Source organism: Melospiza melodia, chromosome 28 (genome assembly GCF_035770615.1).
Source record: "Melospiza melodia melodia isolate bMelMel2 chromosome 28, bMelMel2.pri, whole genome shotgun sequence".
Classification (NCBI taxonomy): Eukaryota; Metazoa; Chordata; class Aves; order Passeriformes; family Passerellidae; genus Melospiza; species Melospiza melodia.
In genome coordinates this window covers 7959442-7982776 of record NC_086221.1, presented here as the reverse complement: position 1 = coordinate 7982776, position 23335 = coordinate 7959442, and the positions used below count along the sequence as shown (strand labels likewise).

At 43.3% G+C, this 23335-nt stretch overlaps 1 protein-coding gene across 2 annotated transcripts; it reads right to left on the bottom strand.

Moving 5' to 3' along the window:
- Positions 1 to 83: 83 nt before the first annotated feature.
- Positions 84 to 21775, bottom strand: MAPK14 (mitogen-activated protein kinase 14). 2 transcript variants are annotated; one of them, XM_063177861.1, is made up of 12 exons: positions 21455 to 21775; positions 14749 to 14878; positions 14365 to 14423; positions 13886 to 13997; positions 13350 to 13379; positions 12887 to 12934; positions 12357 to 12471; positions 11828 to 11899; positions 4301 to 4380; positions 3710 to 3788; positions 3257 to 3430; positions 84 to 2478 (listed from the first exon to the last, which is right to left on the bottom strand). In XM_063177861.1, the coding sequence occupies exons 1-12, from the start codon at positions 21568 to 21570 to the stop codon at positions 2411 to 2413; spliced, it is 1083 nt and encodes a 360-aa protein (XP_063033931.1). In that variant the 5' UTR covers positions 21571 to 21775; the 3' UTR covers positions 84 to 2410. The 2 variants fall into 2 exon arrangements, with proteins under 2 accessions (XP_063033931.1, XP_063033930.1); XM_063177860.1 differs by lacking the exon at positions 4301 to 4380 and adding an exon at positions 6389 to 6468 and having other exon boundaries at positions 21455 to 21773.
- Positions 21776 to 23335: the final 1560 nt, after the last annotated feature.

Genomic DNA, 23335 nt, shown 5'->3' with positions numbered 1-23335 from the left:
CCCCACAGCACAGCAGAGAAATTCACACCATGCTAAAAACTCAACACTTCAGTGCAAGAGGTTTCCAAGTACCAGCAGTGCAGTAAATCTGAAAAATAGATTTTATTTTTAACCAGTGGTATTGTGACATCTTATCTGGCATAACCAATTACAGCAAAATCCATGGATAGAAACAAAATAGCAGATCTCTGCTTTTGGGTGCAGCGTGGTGCCCAGGCAGCTGAGCACAGCACGGCACTGGCAGCAGGGAGTTTGTGCCCCAGGGGCTCCCTCAGGACAGACTCCAATGAACCATTCCCACTCACACACACAGACACACCCACACGCACAACACCGAGAGGTTTTAAAAATCTTTAGCAATATTTCCGCATGAAATCACACTGTAGCATCTACACAGAAAATGGCTGATAAAAATAATCTTGCTGTAGGTTTACATAGTATATCTACATTTGTATTTGAATACCCAGACTGCTGGCCCAGCAGAAAAGGGAGGCTTTTTGTCTTGATTTTGTTGGGCTGTGGAGAGTTTTATCCTAGAGCACAACAGAGCTGCTCTCTTCATCTCAGCCCAGACCTTTATTGAACTTTTGGCCTGAAGAGATTGCTGGGAAGTAGCCTAGGAAGAATCAATGGCTTTGTCATCCACATCCCATCCCTTTGTGCTGCCTCTTCAAACATGGGGCAAAAACACTACAAAAACACTCTCTGCCCCACAGGCAACAAGAATACAAAATACTGCAAAAGCCTTTCTCCTCACATACACGGGTACATTGCCCACACAGGATGCCTGCAACAAATTAAATTCTAAAAATGTTTCCTCCAGAAGCCCTAAAATTGGGCTCCTGAGTTCCCCAGCTACAGATGGAGCACACAAACATGCTGAGAAACCTCCCTCCTGCCAGTCTCTAACTCTGGGCACTTCACTCATGCAGAGTCCTGGAAAATACAAAATTTTTGAACCATGTTTGTATTCAAACATACTCCCTTCTCATGTTTCCTCGGGCAGAGATCAACCTGCTAAGAAATAGCCAAGAAGCTCTTACGTGAGAGGATAAAAAACTTCTAGTAAATGTTAGTTTTATGTATATAAATATTTGTATTTATAGATATAGACAGTGAAAGGGTGATTGTGTGTTTATGCATGCTTATTTCTTTGCTTTGGGTTTCAATACTTCTAAAAAAAATCTTTTCAGGAAATAACTTAAGTTCTGGCACAAGATGCTATAGTCATTTCTTTAAAGAATGCTTTTTACATTTGATCTCACAAGAAACCTTTCCACCCAAGCTCTTCTCCTCTGCAGAGAGAAGGTCAGAACAAAGAAAAAGGTGCATGTTGCTCTGGTGTTGGACATGACATCCTTCCCTCGTTGAAGCCTCTAGGATGGCAGCTATTTCACAAGGAGCTGCAGCACAGCAGGAAGGGTGCTGTGATTTTATGGCACTGCCTGAGGTACTCAGCAAACATTTCACTGATGACTGAACTGCCCCCAGTGCCATCCCCAAAAAGTAAGGACAAAAATCAAGCAGCTCTACATGCACATACAGCTACAACATGCAAAAACACACCACCTTGTAGGGAACAGAATACACAAACGTGTGGCTAGCAAGGATCTTCCCCAACCTCTGGCTCCTGGAGATAATGCTGAAAAGCCTCAGAACAAGAGGAGGAGGAAAGTGAAAAACACAGGAATACCCAATCCAGGGGTTGAAGCTGTTGCCTCAAAATTACTTCCCAATTACATTGAGTTCATGCCTCGCTACCTGGGAGCCTTCACCCTCAAGAACAGTGGGTCAGATTTCCACCCCAGACTTCCTTTTCCCCTCTCTCCCCCTTTATTTAAGGCACAAACATATTTACAGTTTCAAACAACATCTTTTCATGTTCCAAGAATCAGACACCAGAAGGCCTCTACACTCTGCTGCACCAGAAGATCTGGATGTAAATCACACACCTGGCATTGAACAAGGACATCCCTCAACCCCACTTTCAGTCCTGAAGAAAACAGAGGACTCTGTAAGCCTATAAACCAACTTTCATTCTTTTTGAGGTTACTCAGTTGTAGGAGAATTGATAAATGGCAATGATTGTAACCAAACTGTCACTGTCACCTCGCTCACCTCGGCCCAGCAGTGCAGGCTGGTGGTGCACTGTTACTCTGGAAAAACTAAGTGCAGTCAGAACAGGTCTCCAGAGGCTTGCCCCAGGCTGTACACAGAATACAAGAGCATGCAGCATGTTTACATAGACTCAGCTTCCTTCCCTCCCCCCTCCCTCCCCAGTTCAACACACACAAAACCCCTCCACTAAGGAGAATATTGTTGTGATGAGGCACTTGAACGATAATTGGAGAGTCCCTATGAAAAGGCCTTCCCTTCACAGTGAGTGGGACAAACAGAAGAGAGCAGTTTCTCAGGACTCCATCTCCTCTTGGTCGAGCGGGGGTGGCACAAAGCTGATTACTTCATCATAAGTCAGGCCTGGGGGGAGAAGTGGGACAGAAACTCAGCAGCAGGACTGTGATAGCACTACCAGTCACACCTTCATGCAAGAAAACCTGCAACAATCTCAAATGTTCTAACAGCATTTTACACAAAAAGTGTTGTTTAATTAAGACAAAGAATAAAAGAATGGTTACACCACTCTCAGAGACCAACATACACAATAAAAGATACTTCCAGAGCATTGAGGAGATGCAAGTTTGAAAACAAGGATATGTTTGTGTGCTCCTAGCAGTAACTAATTACCAGGGACTGTGCTAAACCTGCACAGCATGTAGCAGATTCACTTAGTGTAAGGACAGAATCAACAGCCTGCCTACATTTTTATCACTTTCTGCTGTGCCTCTGACCATGGCTTAGCTGAACCTCACCTCATGGGATGGAGAGGAGACTGAGGGGAGACTCATCACGGTGTGAGAGGGGCAGGTCCAATCTGTGCTCTCTGTGAGCAGTGACAGCACCCAAGGGAGCAGCTGGAGCTGGGTCAGGAGGGCTGGGTTGGATCTCAGGGAAAGGTTCTTCTGCTGGGCACTGCCCAGGCTCCCCAGGGAATGGGCACAGCCCTGAGGCTGCCAGAGCTCCTGGAGTGTTTGGACAATGCTCTCAGGGATGCACACGACAGGATTCTGGACTTGTACAGGATCCCTGTGTAGGGTCAGGAGTTGGACTCCACAATCCTGTGGGTCCCTTCCAACTCAGGATATTCCGTGATTCTACAACCACAACAGAAGCTGTCCCTCCCCTGCCCCAGACTCACTTTTCCATTCTTCAATCTCAAGCTCTCTGCTTTCAAAGGACTGGTCATAGGGGTCTGCCACGGGCTCATCGTCGGGGTCGTGGTACTGGGCGAAGTAGGCGTGGGCCAGCGCCTCGGCGGCCGTGATGCGCTTGTCCGTGTCCAGGACCAGCATCTTCTCCAGCAAGTCCACGGCTGCAAGAGCACCAGACACAGAGCATCTCTCACATCAGCTGTGGGACTCTGCTCTGAAATTTAAAGCTTCTAAAGGCCCAACATGGATGAGGAATCTGTACTTTCTCAGGACCCACCATCATCCAGCATTTTGTTTCTCTTACGCCCTTGGCCCACACATTCTTCATAAACACAACCCTGCTCTGCACTACTCCTGCAGCCAGAACAAAGCTTTGGGAAGCTCCAAAGGACAGGACATGCTAGCTTCAGTTTCAGGAAAATTCAATAAACAGGTCTTACCCAGGGGATTGGCACCAATAAAGACATTTTCAAAGTTCATTTTCGGCATGTAAGACAAAGACTGGATGTAGTTTCTTGCCTGTGGAAAGAAATGCTCCGTTGAACTATCAGACAATATCCAGCCAGCAAAATCAAGTACTTTTCAACTATCCTGAAGCACTGGTTATTATGGTCTGTCTCCTTGCTTACTCTACACCTATAAGCACATCAGCATTACCTGTCCCAACTAAGGCACTCAAGAAGTAGAGGAAGAGCTGACATAACTTGTGGCAAAGTAAGATTGGAAAGCAGAGAGGCGCAGGAGGAGCTGAGCCCCTGTGTCCCAGCAAGGCTGGGTGCAGCCTGCTGAGCTCTGCTGAGCTGCACAGCACACAATGCAAAACCAGCTCACAGCCAGGCTCTCCCAGTCTCACACGTCTGTGGCTGAGCACACACTGCCCAAATCTCACATCTTCCTTTAGTACCAAAGTCTTGCAGAAGAACAGTAGTTAATTGCCCACCCCATGCCACATGCAAGCCTTTCATTCACATAAGTGGAGAACACTGAGTGCAGCCCTGCCCTGCACTCCCCCTTCCTCTCTCAGATCTCACCTCGTGGCTGGGCATCCTGTTAATGAGATAGGCAGGGGGCGTTCCCGTCAGACGCATGATCTGCTGAAGCTGGTTAATATCTTAAGTGCCTCGTCAAGGGCTTTGTTAAAAACAGTGCAAAAACCATTTCAAACAGAAAACAGTCGCATACAAAAGCATCTCTTCTGCAAACCACAAGGCAAAAGCCATACAGGCAGGGACCACTGATTTTTTCAGCTACCTGTGAGATGTTCAGCAATTTCACAAGTGAACACTTAAAGCAATGGAGAATCACTGCTCAGCTGGTAACTGCCAGTACAGAAAGTATTTCTGTCCAAGGGAAGGAGCATCACACTCCAACAAGGCTGTGTTCACATTTCCAGAAGTTTTAAGCCATCAGAGTAGACGTTTCCTTTGGCCAAGGCTACTCCACAAAATTTTTCCTGAGTTGTGCAGCTATACACAGCTTCAGGAAAATGAACAAAAATGAAAACAGAAACAAAAACTCTACCCTCTGCACTGGTTACCAGCTCTTTTTTCCTCTTGCTGCATAGAAAGTGCTTAAGTTTCTTGTGGTGCAAAGTGAAACTGGCTCACAACTGACACCTTCGGAACAGCTGAGTGCCCTTTGATGTGGGCTGGGTGACAAGGCATTAAATGCAAAATTAGCAAAACATCAGCATTGCATAGAACAGAGTTAGCAGGTATCAGTGAACAGGGAAAGTGAGAGTCAGTAAAGTAATGCAGCAGAAAACCAGAATTTGTTATAGTGACACACACAAAACCATCAAACATTAGAGTTTTGCTTTCTCCATACAATGGATAAAGAGTAGAAACAGTATTTACTGCCCTTTTTTTTAAACAGACTTGTTTCAAAACAGGATAAGAACAATTATTATTTTTATTCTGCAATAATGTTTAAAAAAAGACCCACTTCAACTTACACATGCAAATTAATCTTCTGCTTAATTTAGTCAACCTTCCATCTTATGTCTCTTGCTAATCCCTGTACTTCAAACACCAGAGTAGCCCTAAGGTCAATTCACAGGGCAACCAAATCAATCTGGGTTATTCAGCTCTAATCTCTCCAAAGCTGGAACATCCCAGGTGTTTTACTTTAGTTTTTACTTTTTACTTTGGTGGGATGTTCAGCAAGTTGCCCAACGATCCCAATTTGCAGTGCACATCCCTCCAGCAGGTGTTATTCCAGGCTAATCTCACACTTGTATTTACAGTCACTGTTACAGGAACATTAAGCTGCAGCACTACATAATCTTCTCACCACTTTCCACAGCTCTGATCCCCTGCTGCAGCTCACAAACTGCAGTGGCCTCAGTGCTCACTGTGCATTCACCTGCTCCTCCCTGGCTCTGATTTATTCACTCCTCCTTCAGGAACAGGTACAATTAAAGGCCATTTCACACTGGGTTTGCACAATTCACAATTTGAGATTCCTACAGCACAGCAAGTGCTGCAAATGGAGGTGACCCTCCCAGAGTGACTGCAGGAAGCCTTTTTGGTGCTCCCTTGGTAAAAGGGCCCCACACAGCAAAACCCACAAAGCACAAGAGCAGGCTCTGCTGTGGGCCCTGCAACAGCTGCTACAGAAAGGCACCTAAAAGGCATTTTCTGCTACAAAAACAAAGAAATGGCAGCAGTGTTTCAGAAATTAATCACACTACAGAAGGGACTGTGTGTATTTAGAGGATAACACACCTGCTCCTATTTAGAAAGATCCCTGGGTACGCAATCTGGAGAAATAATAACTGAGACAAGCCTCAAGCTCTTAGCTGTGAAAAATACTTCCCCAGTAACACCTGATGGTACAACAGATCACAAAGCATAAACCCACAAACTGAGAGAAAAGTCACAAAGCAGTAAAATGAGAATATGGAAGGATGAAATCATACCACGGGCAGAGGTAAGAGGAATAAAGATCAGATACACAAAGCAAAAGAACTTAAAGCCATCCAAGAGCAAAGGATTACAAAGGAAGAAAAATAACAGAAAATAAATCCCAACACATTCTACAGATAAGACTACAGGAGAACAACACACAAACTCGGGACTTCTGAAAGGGCAGATATTACAATCAAAGTGTAAACTCACAGACTCTGAGGAGATTTTCTTCAAAAGCTCAGGCCCTGGGGTTCCAACGAGTCTCAAAATGAGCTTCAACTGATCAATATCTAATGATGGACCATAAAGGAAAATGCTGGGAGAAATCAAAATGAAAAGCGCAACACATCACCCTATTAACACTGCAAATTAATTCTTGCCAAGGCCTTGACTGAAAAGCTATTTTAGACAAACCATATTCATTCCTCTTGTTACAACTGAATGTAACTGAGCTCTCTTGTATCAGACTGATTGAACATCTTGTCTGCAGATACCCCACATGCATGGAATGGGGCACTGCATCCTGAACTATTTTGGAGCAGAAATCTTTAGCCCCAGTGGCAAAGGCTGAACTTCCATGCTCCCTTCACCCCCTCAGGCCCCACACCAAGCTGCAGGTCACAGGATTAGCTCGCATTAGTAACAGCTGAAGTAAAGCAGAAGGCTGCAAAGGGTAGGCACTCATATTAAGAGGAAAGTCAAGGCTTTTTGTGAACACCTTCCAAACTCACTCAGCCACTTCTAAAGCTCAGGAGGTCAGGAAATGATTGGGCCCTGCAGCATCACCTCACCATGGGCACCCCCTGCCCACAGCCAGGGCAGCTGAGCTGCTGCAGCTGGCACAGGGTCCTGCCTGGCACCTCCTGGCACTACCAGGGCAGATCAAGCACCTGAACATCCCTCCTGCCCTCCAGACCTGCTGCAGCAGCAGAGCAGGGCTCAGGTTTAACACAGGTCTGTGCAGAGCTCTCAGGAGAGAGCACTGCAGATGGAAAGAATGTTTTACCAGGACCAGAGCTGCCAGCCTGAGCTGTCCCCTTCAACAAGGCCAAGGGGACAAAACACAATTGAGGGGGGGAATTCCATCCAAGACACTGTTCCACGTCTAAATCTCAAGACACTAAGAAGACACAAAGGATCCTTTTTAAAACCATCAATGCATAATCTCCCTTCTCCCCTGAATTATCCTCCACAGGGATTTCAGACTGTCCATAACGTTTATATTTGCCTTTAAAATTATACCAAAGTAGTTACACAAATTTTTTTTAGACAATCTTGTGTTCTGGGATCAATGCCTTCCTGATGGCTGGAGATACAGCTGCAGTTCCTTCTTAGAGTATTTTTTAATTTGAGTACTGCAAGAACTTCAAAAACTGTCACCTGTTTAAAAAACCCTAGAAAACAACACAGTTCCTGTAATATTGACAAACTCTGTATGAAGGGAATCATCAATGCTTTGCTAAAACCACCATCTTTTGAGGTAAACTTTAGTCTAAAGTTTTATCTATCAAATTAATTAAGAGCTCTGGAATCATCACTTTGTCAGAAGAGCTGAATTAATTTTCCATTTTTAAAGTTACTTGGCAAACTTCTGGCTACTCAAAACACTCAAAATCTAAGAGTAAACCCAATATCTAGTTGGATTTAGCACAGCTGAATTGCAAACTCTGAAGAGTCAATGCTTAAAATGAGATCAGAATATGCTGTAGGAGAATCAGCAAAGGGCACTCTACTAACCACAACTGGCTCATTTAAATGAGATTTTCTTCAGAGCTATTTAAAACAGTCCTTACTTCTTGCACTTATTGTGCAAGCAGCAGTTGAAGTGCAAATTTCAGAGTGCTAACATGCCACAGCTCATTTTAAATATTTAATTTATTTAAAGGCATTTAAAAGCCTGTGCACTGGTGTGCCAACACTATTGCTGCCCTGTTTGCTAGTGGAAGATACTTCTGAGATAAATAAAGAAAAACAGACTGTGGAACTGGCCCGGCCAAAACCCAACCCTGCTTCTGGTTTTAGGTCTGCCATCTCTAACCTGCTCAACTGCAGCATTCCTTAACTACAGGGCCCAGCACCTCCCAGAGAAATGAGCCACAAGCAATAAAGACAGGAAAGAGATTTAATAAATACAAAGCAGGAGAAAAACAGCAGCACATGTGCATGGGGAAGGAAAGCACAGCATGCAAACCCCAAGGGCCATCTTCAAGGTACTCCAAAGGACTGAGGAGGGATTCTAAAATTCAGAAAATAACCTGCTATCACCATCAGCAGCAAATCTCACAAGATTGTAATGGTTTATCCAGGCAAAGCAAAGTTCCAAGTTGTTTTAGCTGCCATCACAAGCAAGAACAAGGTGTATCAGAAGAATATGTAATTTCAGACTGTCGTGGTTAGTTATCATGGAAGTTTCAGAATACTGAATAAAAACAGTAAAAAAAACCAAACAACACTCTCCAGAGTTTAAGGGAACACAAAACATACAAAAATGCTAAACTAGTACAAGAAAAGCTAGATATTCTTATTTTTACTTTATATTATTTTCTGTGAGTCAAATATTCAAACAAAGTTAACTTTCCTGCTTATTTGTATGAATCATTCACATTCAGAGCTGTAAAACTTTAATATTTGTGTTTAACAGAAGCTGATCTTGGCATCAGACAAATAAAACAATACCAACAAGAAAGCCTCAGCTAAGCCTCCCATGCACAGAAAATGTTGAGCTGGAAGGGACCCACAAGGATCAGAGTCCAATGCCTGAGGACTCTGTTTTTCATCACCTCACTTTTTGGTCTCTGAATCCTTTCCCACAATCCTGATCCCCTTCTCCAGCTCCTGGCAGAGATTTCACCAGTATTAGAAATCCATCTTTCATCCAATGCTTCCACCCATAGATTACAATAGAAATAATTCAATTACCTTCCATTCAGTTGTAAATTAGAAGTAGTTCAGCAATCCTGCAGAGCTAAGCCCAAATTAACCACAGGGTTTTCCTAAGAGTATCTCAATTCTTGCTTTAAGTCAATGACAGCTGTGGTTAGAATCTCTACAGATTCAGGGGTTTAAACTCAACATTCATTTTTCAGAGGCACAATCATCACAGACAGCACTGAAGATCCTCATTTCAGAGTCCCAGTTTTTTACTTACCTGACTAAATGAACTCACAGCTTACCTGCACTGAAGGGGTGCATCCCCAGGCTGTACACAGAAATAAATGAGGGACTGTAAATAACATCCCAGCATTTCTGCCAAATCCTTGCTGAAAGGGACCAACACTTCAACAAGAGAACCATCTCAACAGGGGGTGATCATCCTGAGGAGCCATTACATATTCTGTCATTCTAATTTTGGAAATGCAAGGCTCACAGTTGAGAAAATTTACATCTTGAGACTAAAAAGCAAGAACTACTTCAAATGTTCAGTTGTCAAACAGGAGCAATTTCCAGCAACACAAAGTCCCATTGCCTCCAACTGCACAGGGAATTTTCTAGAGCTGGATATGGATATGTCACATCCTTGGCTACTGGACACAAGGCAAACATACCTTGAATTATTCATGTTAATATTAACTCCAAAGTCAGGAAGTCAGCAATTGTACAGTGACACCACAGGAGGAACAAGAGCCTCTGCAAATCTGTGGGTACAATAAAATCAAGGGCCCAGAACTACCCAACAGGATCTAAACCTGGAAAACCCCTTCAACTCTCTGCTAAAGTAATGCACATATAAAGATTTCAAAGAGCCTTCCAAGACATGAAGAAACCAGAACTGACTTATCTTAATTGTGCTTGCTGTCTTTAGATGCCAGCAAACCTGGAGTGGGAGCTGCCAGCCAGGGTCCTTTCCAATCCTTGGGTAAGAGTTCCATGCACAAACAGGATTCAGAACCAACCCTGCTCCCCTTTTAGTTTTAAACAGAAGCACTGGAAGAATTACACTACTACAAAGTCTAAGATAGGAAAGCATTGGGTCTGTTTCTTAAATCTAAGCAACTCAAAACAGAAAGAGCATTTAATTAAAAAGCATTACTGCCATTTGCAAACGAAATTGAGTATTTAAAGTAAATCATCACAAGCATCTGCTGGGAGACATAAATGAATGAAGTACCTTATTATGATAAAGCAAATAAATTAGCTCCTAGAAGTAAACTTCATTTTGCATTGCAGATATCAGTGGCTCTAATTTACAGCTAAGAACATAGTTGGATAAAAAACTTCTCAGACTTGGAAGAATCACCATTTTGTTCAATTCATAAAAACCACAAAATAAATCAAAACCATGAAGCATTTCTTACACATTGCAAATCCTATTACAAATATTTTAGTTGCAAGCATCAAGTTCTTTAAAATCTGAAGTGTCACTGTTGCTAGGGTTAAATAATGGCAACAGCTTAAAGGCTTTTGCTTTGTTTGAATGAACAATTCTTGGTATCTCAGTTTTTCTTAAAAGAAATGAAAAAAAAATCTGTCCAAACCAACCTACACATGCTGAATCAACAGATAAAAATACACCAGCTTTGTTTAATTCAGCTTCTGCATTTGACAAGAGAAAAATACAGCAGAGATGACTACACAGCACAGTACAACAAATTCAGAGAGAAATTATGAGATGGAGTCAAGCAGAAAAAGAGGAGAGGATAAAGTTAAAGCACATTGAAAAGAGGTGACACTGTGAAAGCTGGAATGAAAGCTTCTCCTCAGGAGGGAGTTTTGGAACCCAGATGTTTTCTGAAGGTAAATAAACAGCAGGCAGCAATTCCAACACCAGCTTCCTTTTCATCAAGTGCTAACATACTTAAATTCACTGACACAAATACTAACAAATTAACAAAAGTTATTAAAATGAACAGACTGTGGTTGAAATAACAAACTTTGGTAAAAGGTGGGCAATGTTATTTTCTCTGGCAAATGAAAGCTCAATCTCTAGGCAATGAAAAATATTGCCAGTAGTAAATCTCACCCCAATCTTGTGGCTGAGCAAAAATTTTAAGTGCAACAATTTGCATTAAGTCTCACTTCCAATTTCCTGGGGAAAATATGAGCAAATCTCATAAACTTGTCTTAAATTTGCCAAAGTGTCCTACCCAGTCCAGTCTGATGAGGCAAAAAAAAATATTTTGGAAAGATCTTATTCAAGGTTGAATTTTCACATCAGTACAAGCACACTGTGAAAGGAGGTTCACAGTCAAGCATGGAAATGGAACCTAAACATTGCAGAGCAATTTTAATGAGAACCTTGGCACTAAAGAATTTGCATCCACTGCTCTCACAGCCAGGATACCTCCAGGAGAAAAGAAGAGAGGCCAGAAGGGAATCACATTTGCAAGAAACCTGAAGCATGACAGGATTCTTGGCAGACATCCATGCAACTATTAGCTAGAAACTCAACTAATCAATTTAAATAAACTTAAAGGAAAGTAACAGAAACAAAGAGTATATAAATCTAATGATGACAATAGACAATAAAGAGGAACAGATGTGCAGCAAAATCAAGAACTCACCTCTTTGTACTGTGAGTAAAAGAAGCCATTAATTTAAAAACAAACAAACAGAAGTCCGTAATTAAACCCAGAACTTATTTTCTTGTCAACTATGTGAAAATGAAGATCTAATTTCAATTTCAAAAAAGAAATTACTTCTAAAGGATACGGTCTGTGCCAGGAAATAATGTTCTTCCAGTCAACAGCTCAGCCATAATGCATCCCACTGACCAAATATCAACTGAACAAAATAAAACAGAAAACAAAACATGATGCATAAAAATACAGCCTGAGCAGAACCATCCCATCCAACCAGAGCAAACAACTCTGTCCTGAAACAGTCCCATGGCAGTTTTGTCATTTCTTCACACTACAGCTCCAGACACTCTGCTCAACCAGATGCATCCCAGTCACTTATTTTAAAAACCACTCTGCTAGGAGAAGCAAGGATAAGTGCTGACAGTATTTTGCTGATTGCACTTTCAAAGGTTCAGATTCCTGGTGAATGCTATCACAATGATTCTTCACTTCCATCTGACAGAAAGTAGTTCCAATACCAACTCCAAAACATAATTACCAGGAGTGCCAACTTATGCAATCAAAGGGAGATGCACGTGCAAGGACAACCTCTTTTATTCCCCCCTCACAATTCAGAAACTTGACAAATCAGAGGATTCCTGTGCTGCTGAAGGCATTACCTGTCTGGTTGTAGTGCATCCAGTTGAGCATGATCTCAGGGGCCCTGTACCACCGGGTGGCCACATACCCGGTCATCTCATCGTCCGTGTGCCGCGCCAGCCCGAAATCCAGGATCTGCAAACACAAAGCAACGCTGCAGGGCAACAAACACCCAGCACAAACACCAGGCAAGCACTGGCTGGGGACAGGACAGGTGGGAGAGCTGCAAAAACACGTTATGAAACCAAATTTCACAACCCAGGACAAGACACTAGGCTAGAACAGCGTAGGATCGACAATCAGAATTACAGCTGGGTATCTCGTCTCCAAAACAAGGAAACACAAACTAAAGCTGTTAACTCTGCACTTGCATGATGATTCACTAAAAACACAGGAGCAGATACAAAAACCACATCCTTACAACTCTACAGCTGGGAAGCACATTATTACTCTCCTGTCAAAGTACTTTCAAAAGGAATTGTTTTGACACTTAAGTTGCAAGGGACATTCACATGGCACTCAAACAAATCAGATTTTTAAATTACATTACCTTTAGCTCACAGTCTTCATTAACAGCTAGGTTACTGGGTTTTAAATCCTAAAAAATTAAACATCAGCATTAACAGTGGAGTATGTGTTGTTTCACGAGTCTGAAGCAGGTAAAATTGTAAACAGAGATAAAAATACAGATTCTGAGGGCAAATACTTTGGATAAATTATTTTATCAGAGTGAGAAATCTCTTCTGTGGTTCTCAGAGGCATCACATATAACCAAATATGCATAAAGGCAAAACTGGTGCTGCATATCTGTATCTAAGAGAAAAGCTAATTCACAAAGGAAAATTATGGATCTTGACAACCACTTCCCCTGTTCAAACTTTTTACTACTTAACAAAAAAAAATTTTCAGAGAATTTTCTCTGGTTTCTCTTGGTGCTATATTGTAAAAGTTCATGCTTCATTTTTTAAAGACATCGTTTCACTACAGGAAACAATCTTAGAATGAATACTCACCCTGTGTATTATGTCAGCTGAATGGATGTACTGTAAAATAAAATGAGACAAAATTTATGTAACAGTCCAAGCAGCCACCTCCTCATCTCTTCCCTGGAAAATACTGCCCTAGCCCAGCCCACACAATTCAGATACTCCAGTCTGTCAGTCTGTCTGTGTCTCTGTGGGTTTCACCAGGTGGGTGTTCCAGTTTGCCTCTCCTTAGGAACACCCAGGAGTGCTGCCACACGAGTGCAACAACACAAGTAAACAAAACTGAAGAAATGGAAAATTCATTGCCAGAGCAGAGGGCATCACAGTTCATAATTTTCTAGATTCTGCCCATAGGAACACATAAAAATGACAGTAAACCTTACTGATGCAGAGCTCCAGAGAGGCAGAAGTGAAACAACAATAATAAAACGTTATTCTGCAATATTTTAGGGAAGTTATAGAAGCCCTATGCACACATCTGAATTGCTGAGGGTGTAACATTCACCAGGAACTTCCACCCCCATGGTGAGCTGTCCCCATGCAGGGAACACAGGGACACTCACCTTCAGGCCCCGAAGGATCTGGTAAATGAGGAACTGCACGTGGTCATCAGTGAGCTTCTGGCATTTCACAATGTTGTTCAGGTCTGCTCCCATGAGATGTGTCACCAAGTACCTGTGAACAAAAGCAAACACGTGGACTGTGAAGCAATCTCTTGAATAGGATTAGGATAAAAATTCCCCATAAATCTCCAGTAGCAGAGCTGACTGTCCCAAAGCACGTTGCTCAATGGAACATAGATCGTGACACTTTAAATAATGTAGCAAATTAGTTCAGTGATTCCAACTGCACTGGGCAGTAAACCACAGCAGGTGAACAATTCTGACAAGTCCAACAGCTTAGGATATACTGTGACTTTGTGCTGGAATTCAGGATTATTTGTGAGTGATGGCAGACAAATTAAAGAGACAAATATTTCTGTCATAACCTGGGAAAGGAGATACAAAAGACTTTTATTGCAATCTTCAGAGAAGTTACCTACACATCATTGAATTCTTCTAGTGATTTGGCAGGGGTGAACACATCCAACAAGCCAATCACCTGAAAAGAAAACAGTGAAGAGAAAAGCTGTGAGATATATTTATAGCAGTTACTAAGATCCTTTGTGGCACTGAAGTATTTATTCCAGTAGATGTTTCATTTCCATCTGTTCAGTGTTGTGCTTCATGCAAGCTAACAAAGCCTCCTGGAACTGGCAAACCTGATGCAGACACACGTGAGAGCTCTGCAGCTCCATTTACTCCCTCACATCATCATGAACCAGATACTCCAATACCTTGGACTGCATGAGGAAAAAACCACATGCAGCAAGGAAAGAGCGATGCTGCAGGCTGCTCAGTGCAGCTGGGGCTGTGCCTGCACTCACATTTTCGTGTTTCATGTGCTTGAGCAGCCGCAGCTCCCGGTAGGTTCTCTTGGCGTGGATGATGGACTGGAAGGGCCGCGAGAGCTTCTTCACCGCCACCCGCAGCCCTGTCTTGGTGTCAAAGGCAGAGCTGCAACACAGAGCAGAGCAGGAAAATCATCAAATGAACTCTGTGGGAATGCCTTCAAATCCACACTGATTCTAGACACCGAGTTACAGGCAACACCATTTCTGCAATGAAAGTGATTCCCAAGTATCCTGGTCCATAACCTGCACACCACCCAAAATCTGCACAATTTCACACAACTGTTGGTTTCTGCAGAAAATGTTTAAAAGATGAGTCTTGTCCACACAGTAAAGGGAAATCTTGTAGAAAGAAAGAGAAATGTTTATGACTGCTGCCTGAAGTGCTCTTAAACATAATCATGCACTAAAACTCTGGAGAGAAGAGCACTTGTAAATACTACCACTATTCCTAAACATACTTTCAAACATGACACTTGATCACAAAATGCTATGCTCAAAATACTATTTTCATGGATTAAATTCACACAAAAATCCAGGACTTTGCCTAATAAAATCAGTTATTATTAAATTTCTTTGGTAAATCTCATCCAATCACCAAGTTCTGTTATACAGAAGTGCCTGGGAATGAATGATAAGTAGCTGTACATGACCAAAACTTGTCCCTTTAGCAGAAACCTTGCAGATACAAGTAGTATTTTTTCTTAAGAGCCCATGAGGACTTATTTAATCCTAGTCAGTAACTATATACATATATATATACACACATACATATATAGAGAGGGTACAGTAAAATTATATTTTAAGTAATTTCTTATCCAATTATAAATCTCTGGTCTGTTAAAAAGGAAGGAAGAAGAGAAAGAGAGGATATGAAATCAACACTTCACTCAAGGCAATGAATGTGGGGAAAGTATGGAATGGAAAGAGTCATACAAGGACAATACTGGTTGATTTTCCTGTTGTATTTATGCTTCAGGTGAACTCCTGGTTCCATTTAAAAGTGAGTATGCACTAGTTCTTGGTAAACATCAAGCAGAAAGGAATGCTACATATTTATAAAGTGTTAAATATAAAGCTTAACTAACAAAGCTCAAAACCAATCACAAGAGCAGGCCTAGAATAAACCCACAATTGCATATGCAAACCACAACGCCCACCCCACCAAAGGAGCTATGTGAAATAAAGGCAGCTGTCATTTGCTTTTAAAGCAGCCACCAAGAATTAACCTGCAAAAAGACTCCTCATCTCAAATTTGCCCAGGTTGCAAGGAATTTGGTAAGTGAAATAGAAAACAGAAGAGCAGCAGTGACCCTTCCCCCAGGCCCTGGCAGCAATGGAAAATCCCTCAGTGCACAGTGGAAGAAGAGCATCTCCCTTTCTATAAAGGGCATGCACAGAGTGGAAAGACCTCTCTGGAAAGCACAGGGAGGACACCAGGTCACAGCAGCAGCAACCTGCCAGAGCTGAGTTACTCAAGCTTCTCACACTGCCTCAAAAAACACCCCTGAGCAACTACTTCCAATGCAAGTCATCCTCTACACCTCAGCCAGGCACACAAAAGAAGCCATCCAGCATTCATTTTTAATGTTGATTTCAAATTCTCAAGTTTTCACACATCACTATGAAAAAAAAAAATCAATGTTTAAGCAGCAACACTTCATGAAATTGAGAATTCAATTTTTTTCAGTCTCGGGTAAAAATCACCATCTTGCAATACACAAACATCTCTAGATTGGCCTGAAAATACATGCCAGCATTTTACTGATACATAAGGTGTTTTCTAGGACTTCGAGCAAAAATAAGAGTAACCATCATCATTCAGCACATGCTGTTGTAAATTAGTCATGGATCTTCACCAGTTTCCAAACATTTCAGCTACAAAATGCAGCAAATACCAGCAACTCTTTCATCTGCAAAGAAGGTGATCCTCTGCATCTCAAAGCTCCACAGACAAATTTCTCTTTTGGTTTCCAAGATTTTGAGATTTCAGAGCCACCAGACACAAAATAAGCTATATCAGGATTCAGATGAAATTGAATTTCACTTTTTGTTATTAAATGACATTTTTTGGGGTCATATCAAGTCACTGTGCTGTTGTAGCAGCTGTACAACCAGCAGTACTGGTTAAACAGCACAATGCACAAGCTCAGGTAAGAAAATTCTGTGTAATTGAACATTCACAATCTAAACTTGAAGTCAGAACACAAAGTCTGGACATATTTGAGGCCTAAAATCATGCTGAGTAATTTTCTGCCAGTACAGATAACTGGCTCATGGTGCCTGCAGAGTACAGAACAGCTGTCAGCTGGAGAACACGGTAAAGAACACCGAGCTGCCTTTCATCACAGACTTTAAACAGCTGCATTACATTGATCACACTGCAGCTAAAGAAGCCCAATTAGGAAAAAATGACATGATCCACAGTTTTAAATCCCTTTTAAAACAAGATCAGCACAAATTTAGAATTTATCACACTTTTTTTAACCTCTTACATAGCACTGAGCTATGGCAAATGAACTGCATCCACCTCACCCCAAGTGAGCTAAAATTACAATTCTGATCTAACCTGAATTGAATCCAGAACACAGGAGGTAGAAGAAAACAATTACTTTAGAGAACCAAGCAACAAGGTTAGTTATGAGCACAATTTATTTAAATATTAAATAACCAGAATGTTAATTTCTGTGCAAAGGCTATTTTGCTAAATAGAAGCTGCTCATTGCTAGTGCCTCTGCAAATACCCAGGCTAACTGAATCTCCTTAGAGCTAGAGTTAATTTATTCACTCCTAATCAGACAGAAAAACACAGTTAGCATCTGACAGTTTATTATTGACTGCAGTCGCTTCTGTACCTGCACTTCAGTCAGCACCCTCCCAACACACTATAAAAGTTGCAAATACCATTCTCCTGTGCTAGAATTGCTTCTGCTTCTAAGAAAGCTGCAATAAAAATCTCCCTGTAGGACACATGCTCTCAATAATTTCCCTTCATATCCCAAGTTCCCCCACAGTCCAAGCTCCTTGCCAGCCCTGTCAGAGCTCTGCTCGCAGCTTTTCTGTGCCTGCCCTTCTCCCACTCAGCTCCCCTCTCCCCACACATCTTCTGCCAACCCTTCCTGCGTGGCTGCTTCATCCCACTCACTTTCACAGTTCTGTTCCTACCACTCCTCACAGATCTACCACACCTTGCAGGAGGAGCAGGCACCTGTCCCTCCAAACACACACAGGATTTGGAGGCTTGCACGCTTTGATAAAGGATTAGAAAAAAAATCCACAGAGGAACTGTGGATTAATAACACAAATGTGCTATTTAGGGTTATTTCATTTCCTCTAGACCCTAATGTCCTAAAATTTCTTAGATCTATAATGTTTCTCTAAATTCTCAGTAGCCAAGAAATTCAGACTCAGTGTCAGTACAACTGTGGGTTGAAATGGGAAGAAATCACAGGTTCTGGAGGGCTGTATCACTTGACAGTCTATTTTTAAAAAGCTAAAAAAAAATTCTTATGCAAGATTTTGAGGAAGAGTAAGTCTTGGCCATTCAATCCTTTCCAAATTAATTAAGGCAATACAGATAGCTTGCAAAGCGACTAAACCAAGCCCTTTATTTTATAAAAGCATCAATACAACAAAGAACAACTGCAACAATATAACAATTAGTAAAATAAGATTTACCGAATGTGCTTCACAGCCTTTTAGAAATTGATGGGAAATTGGTGAAAACACCATTCTGCTTAGCTCAGAGCTGCCTGAACTGATGCCAGGAGTCGAGACTTCCCTCCAGCACAGGCAAGAAATGAAGCAATCCTCCAAGTGAAGTGAGTCACCAATCAATCCCATCCCTGCTCAGCAACTTCCCACTGCAACATGTTGGATTGTCTGGGCCCCTCTCCTTACATGAAATATCACAAAATGGATATGTCAGGAGCCCTTTTTCAATGCAGGCCTGGTTACAAAAGCAAGCAAGAAACGGTGTTGTATAAATACACTAAATGTTGCAAGAATGAATGAAAGAGCATTTCATACAGCAGATGCCACGGCAATTGTTATGTGACTTAGGAAGAATCAATCTGAGGATCTGTGTAGATTTTTCTCAAAGTTTTGGAACTGAATCTCTATTTGTATCCCCAACATTTGCAGTTTTTAAAAAATGGATCCTGAAAAACACCTGAGCTGGCCATTTGAACCTCATTCTTCCAGCACTGCACCCTTCAGAAAACTCTGCAATATTTGCTCTCATTTCAGGCAGGGGCTCAGGCTGCCTGCAGAAATGCCTCTCCCTCCATCCCTGCCTCCCAAAGTCAAGTTTGTGCATTAGGGAGCTCCAAACCATGCTCACAGCACATTCAGAGCAGCCTCCAACAGCTCCCCAGTCTGAGTGACTCATTGGCACCTTAATGCTTTCTTTTTTATTCATTTTTCTCTCCACCTTCTGGAGATTCCTCATTTTCAAATGCCTCATTTTGACAACTTAAACAACAGAGCATTTGATTACATTTGAATGCAATAGTGCAGTGAACAAACTATATTTACCATTTTAAGGATTGTTAAAACACCACTATGTACTATCCCAACAGGGATGCACCAAATTCCAAATGAAACTTTTTACTGGAGAGAAAAAAAAAATCTCCAAAGGGACAGAGCAGAACAAGTCCTTGCAGGAATACCATAAATAATATGCATCACCACTTGCAGCTTAATAAGTGTCCATAAATATGCAAACGTTTTTGTTGTTTTCTTGAATTTTTCAATTCTGACATACTTTCCATATCACAACATCTTTTCTGAAAACTATTTTTAGAAGAACATACAGGAAGCCATTAACATGGACTGTAAAAAGACTCTGCCACATGTCTGAAATTGCTTCCAATACAAAACTGTTTCACTTGGTCTGAACAAAGTTGCACAATCTTTGAAAGTTTTGACACAGCAAAACAGGAAATTCATGATGCAAACTCTTTAGTTACTGGCTGAAAACAAACTTTGCAATATTACATGTACAGTGGAGATTGTAGGGAGGGGAAGAGAAAATGGGAGTGGGGTGTATGATGTAGGATCAACCTTAAAATACAAAGGGCACAGCACGAAGCAAATTAATTTCCCATTGCATTTCAGGAGTTGCATAACTCTGTGACACTTACAGGGGTATTTATCAGCTGTGTTAACAAGGTCCTTCTTTCATCAAAAGAAACCTGTCTATTCCCTTCCAATCAAAATCATTCTATAATTATGCTTAAAAAAAAAAAAAAAAACAACAACCAAACCAAAAACACACCTCAGCAAGCATACTGGTTATTCTTGCTACAAAATTGACCAGTCTGGTTTACTTATATGAAATGCAAGCCTCTGCACACTGCAATCACAGCATTTAAAAAAAAATGCAAGTTATTTAAGCTCAGCTTACCAACAATTTTATAACATGTTAAGAACAGCTGAGCATTTCATTAAAACTGTAGCACGTGCAAAGGAACTTATTTTCTTTACTAGCAAAATGCAGCATGTGTCCCTCCTTATAATAAAATTGATACCCATAGTGTAAATTTGCACACTACATTAATAAAAACATATGCATGCCTGCTCGAACACAACAGCAAAGCAGCTTTGTAATTATGCACCCATAGTTCAAAATTCTGCTCACACTTTGACAGAACCAAAGAACACAGAATAAAACCCAGAATGCTCATGTGGAAGATGTTTCTTAATCAAAGGAGGCAGTAATCTGTGAACATTTAACTAAATTACTGCTAAAGTCTAGAGTCAAACCGATTCAAATACCACCTTGTCTTTAAGCTTAAGCAAAGTATGCAGCTCCATTTATGTTTAATGATCCACCGCAGCTCAGCAGAGAAGCTACAAATTAAGGACGCATTGTATCTCACACATGCAGCCCGGTTTGTTCCTATTGGGTAAGCATTAAAAAATAAACTCTTCCAGCTCCCTGTATTTCTGCAGGTCTCACAGCAGGACTTTACTCTCCCAGGGAGCACATTCTGCAGTATGTGTATTGCGGTAATTCCATAGCAATAAAACGAGTCCTCCTGTGTTCTTCTATTATTGCCAAGAAAATATTGGTGCTTGTAAATGCACTATAACAAACCAGGAATACAAAACCAGCCCTCCCAGCCTTCTCTGTATTTCTTGCCTATCAATAAATTCCGGATGAAAATACAATTGCCTCAAATATAATCTATCCTTCAGGTGCAGAAAGAAACTGGGACAAGAGCTGCCAAGCCCTCAGCTCTACAAAGCCAGCTATGGGGGGGCTCCATCCCTCTGCACTCCCCACCTACTAACTGCAAGAAACCTCGCTGAAATCTGTCCATATGAGCTCATTCGGGGCGGGACGGGGGGGCCGGCAACGACACATTATTATCTTCCCCTGCAAAAATGTTTCAGAGCCACCTGCCATGTGGTGCAATGCCCGACGCATTCCAAAGACCAGACTGCGGCTTCCCGGCAGCACCGCGCGTAAAGCCGGGCAGGAAAAATGTCTCTTGCAGGAGGCTGGTGGCGAGCTGGGGCACAGGAATCCACAGGGAACAGGAATCCACAGGGGACAGTGGAGCGCTGCTCGCCGCGGTGCCCACCCTGGGTCCCTGCAGGGCACCGGGGGCCGCGGGGCGGGGCAGCGACCTAAGGCGACCTCCCCCGCACTGCCCCGTCCCCTCCCTGCACTCACCAGACGGAGCCGTAGGCCCCGGAGCCGACCGGGGAGAGGTTCTGGTAGCGCTCGGGCACCTCCCACACCGTCTTGTTCAGCTCCTGCCGGTAGAACTTGGGCCGCTCCTGAGACATCTCGGTTGCGGAGCCCGCCCCGCCCGGCCCGGCCGGAGGGGGAGGCTCTGCCTGCGGCTGCAACAGCACCGCCGCCGCCACTACCTCCTTCTCCTCCTGCAGCGGCAGCAGCGACTTCTTCCTTCCTTCCTTCCTTCCTTCTTTCGCTCCCTCCCCCGAGCGCTCCCGGGCGGGGGCAGCCCCGCAGCAGCGACGCCCCCGCAGCCGCCGCCGGCCCTACACGCCCCGCCCCGCGCCGCCGCTGCCCCCTCCCACAGGCACGGAGGGCGAGGCCGAGCGCGGCCGTGTCACCGCCTTCCCCCGCCGCTCTCCCTCCCCGGGCTGTGCCACGAGGGGCGGGATGGCTCCGTAAGGCGCGGCCGGCGGTCGTGCGGCCAGCGGCGAGCGAGGCGGGGGCGCCGGCGTGCGGGGCGGGGACGCGCTCCCGCCGCAGGTGGGACGGCGCAGGCGACACCGCAGCCGCCGCCTCCGCCGCTCACGCCCCGCCCCGAGCGGCACAGCCCGGGCGGCGCAGCCGGGCTCCGACCCCGGACACCCTGCACAGCCCAGGCAGCCGCGGGCACCGGCCCCGCCGTCCCCGCACAGCCCGGGCTCCTCGGGGCTCCTCGGGGCCGCGCTCGCGAGAGCTCCGGGCCCCGGGCACAGATGCCCCAATATGGAGCCCGCGCGGCCGCGTCTCGCGAGAGCGGCGCGGAGGGCGGCGGGGCCGGGCCGCGTCCCGCCTTCCCCACAGCGAGCGCTTCGCTTCTCCTTGAGCCGTTCTGAAAGTAAAAAGGAAAGGAAAATAGATAAGAAATCTTAGCTAGGGCAGCACAGGGTGAGTAGCGGCGTGCCAGGGTGTATCTCAGCCCTAGTGCGCCTGAAGCCTTGCAAGCTGTGTGATTGTTCCTGTAAAGTTCCCGAAGATGTTTTGACACACCTCACTCTGTGATTTGGAGTGGCTGGGGCATGTGTACAAGGCAGTAAATATAATGCTGGAGTCCCTGCTATGGTATTAGAAGAAACAGGTCTCAGTGATTGTGGGTTTGTTTCTCTGTTTTCGTTTTGTTTGACTGTGAATATCGCAGTTTTCTTTCTGAATCTCTCTTTGGATCTAGTCTGGACTCTCAATGGTTATGGCTTTTTCTGCTCTGCTAAGTCCTCCTGCGAAAGTAAACACAGAATCTCTTATTCATATTTATCTGGGCTTCGTTTCAGTGTATACTGAAACTTAAACTATTGTTTTGAGACCGTGACAGGGCTTGAGACTCAAGACTGAGCCACTGGGTGAGGTTCTGCAAGGTGTGGTGAGCTAATCCATCAGCCTGCTGCTGCCAGAAGGGACAGGACCACACAGGGAAAGGGAGGCAGGGGAGCCAGCCTTCTCCTTCTGCATAACCTGCTCTTTCATCACCTGAAGCCTAAAACTGTGAGTCTTGTCCAACTGACACTGCTGTAAAGGAATTTTCTGGTGATAAATCAGGCAAGCAGCTTTGAGTTGCTGTTGTATTTTCTAGTTCTCAGTAACCATGAAGACTTGTCAACAGGGTTACTTTCTGTAATAGTGAGATTCTTTATGTTGTGCAAAACCCTTCTGTTCCACCACTGTCTTATTATATCTTAAAAAATATAAGCAGCAAATTGGATGAAATTCTGGAGTCGGAGAAACGAAATCACTTGATGCTAAGAATTGAATTGTGTATATTTATGACATGTGATATAGAGTTAAAGAGTCTGTCCACCCGAAATTAACTGATGCAATAAAATAAGTTTTGCCCAGAATTCA

Bases quoted from the DNA above. Each gene is read 5' to 3' on its own strand.
- MAPK14 (XM_063177861.1), bottom strand. From the start codon at position 21,570: ATGTCTCAGGAGCGGCCCAAGTTCTACCGGCAGGAGCTGAACAAGACG. The intron at 13,380-13,885 runs GTGAGTGTCCCT...TTTATTTTACAG, and splicing joins AGATCCTTCGGGGCCTGAAG to TACATCCATTCAGCTGACAT. The intron at 4,381-11,827 runs GTATCCTTTAGA...GAGGCACTTAAG, and splicing joins ATTATTTCCTGGCACAGACC to ATATTAACCAGCTTCAGCAG.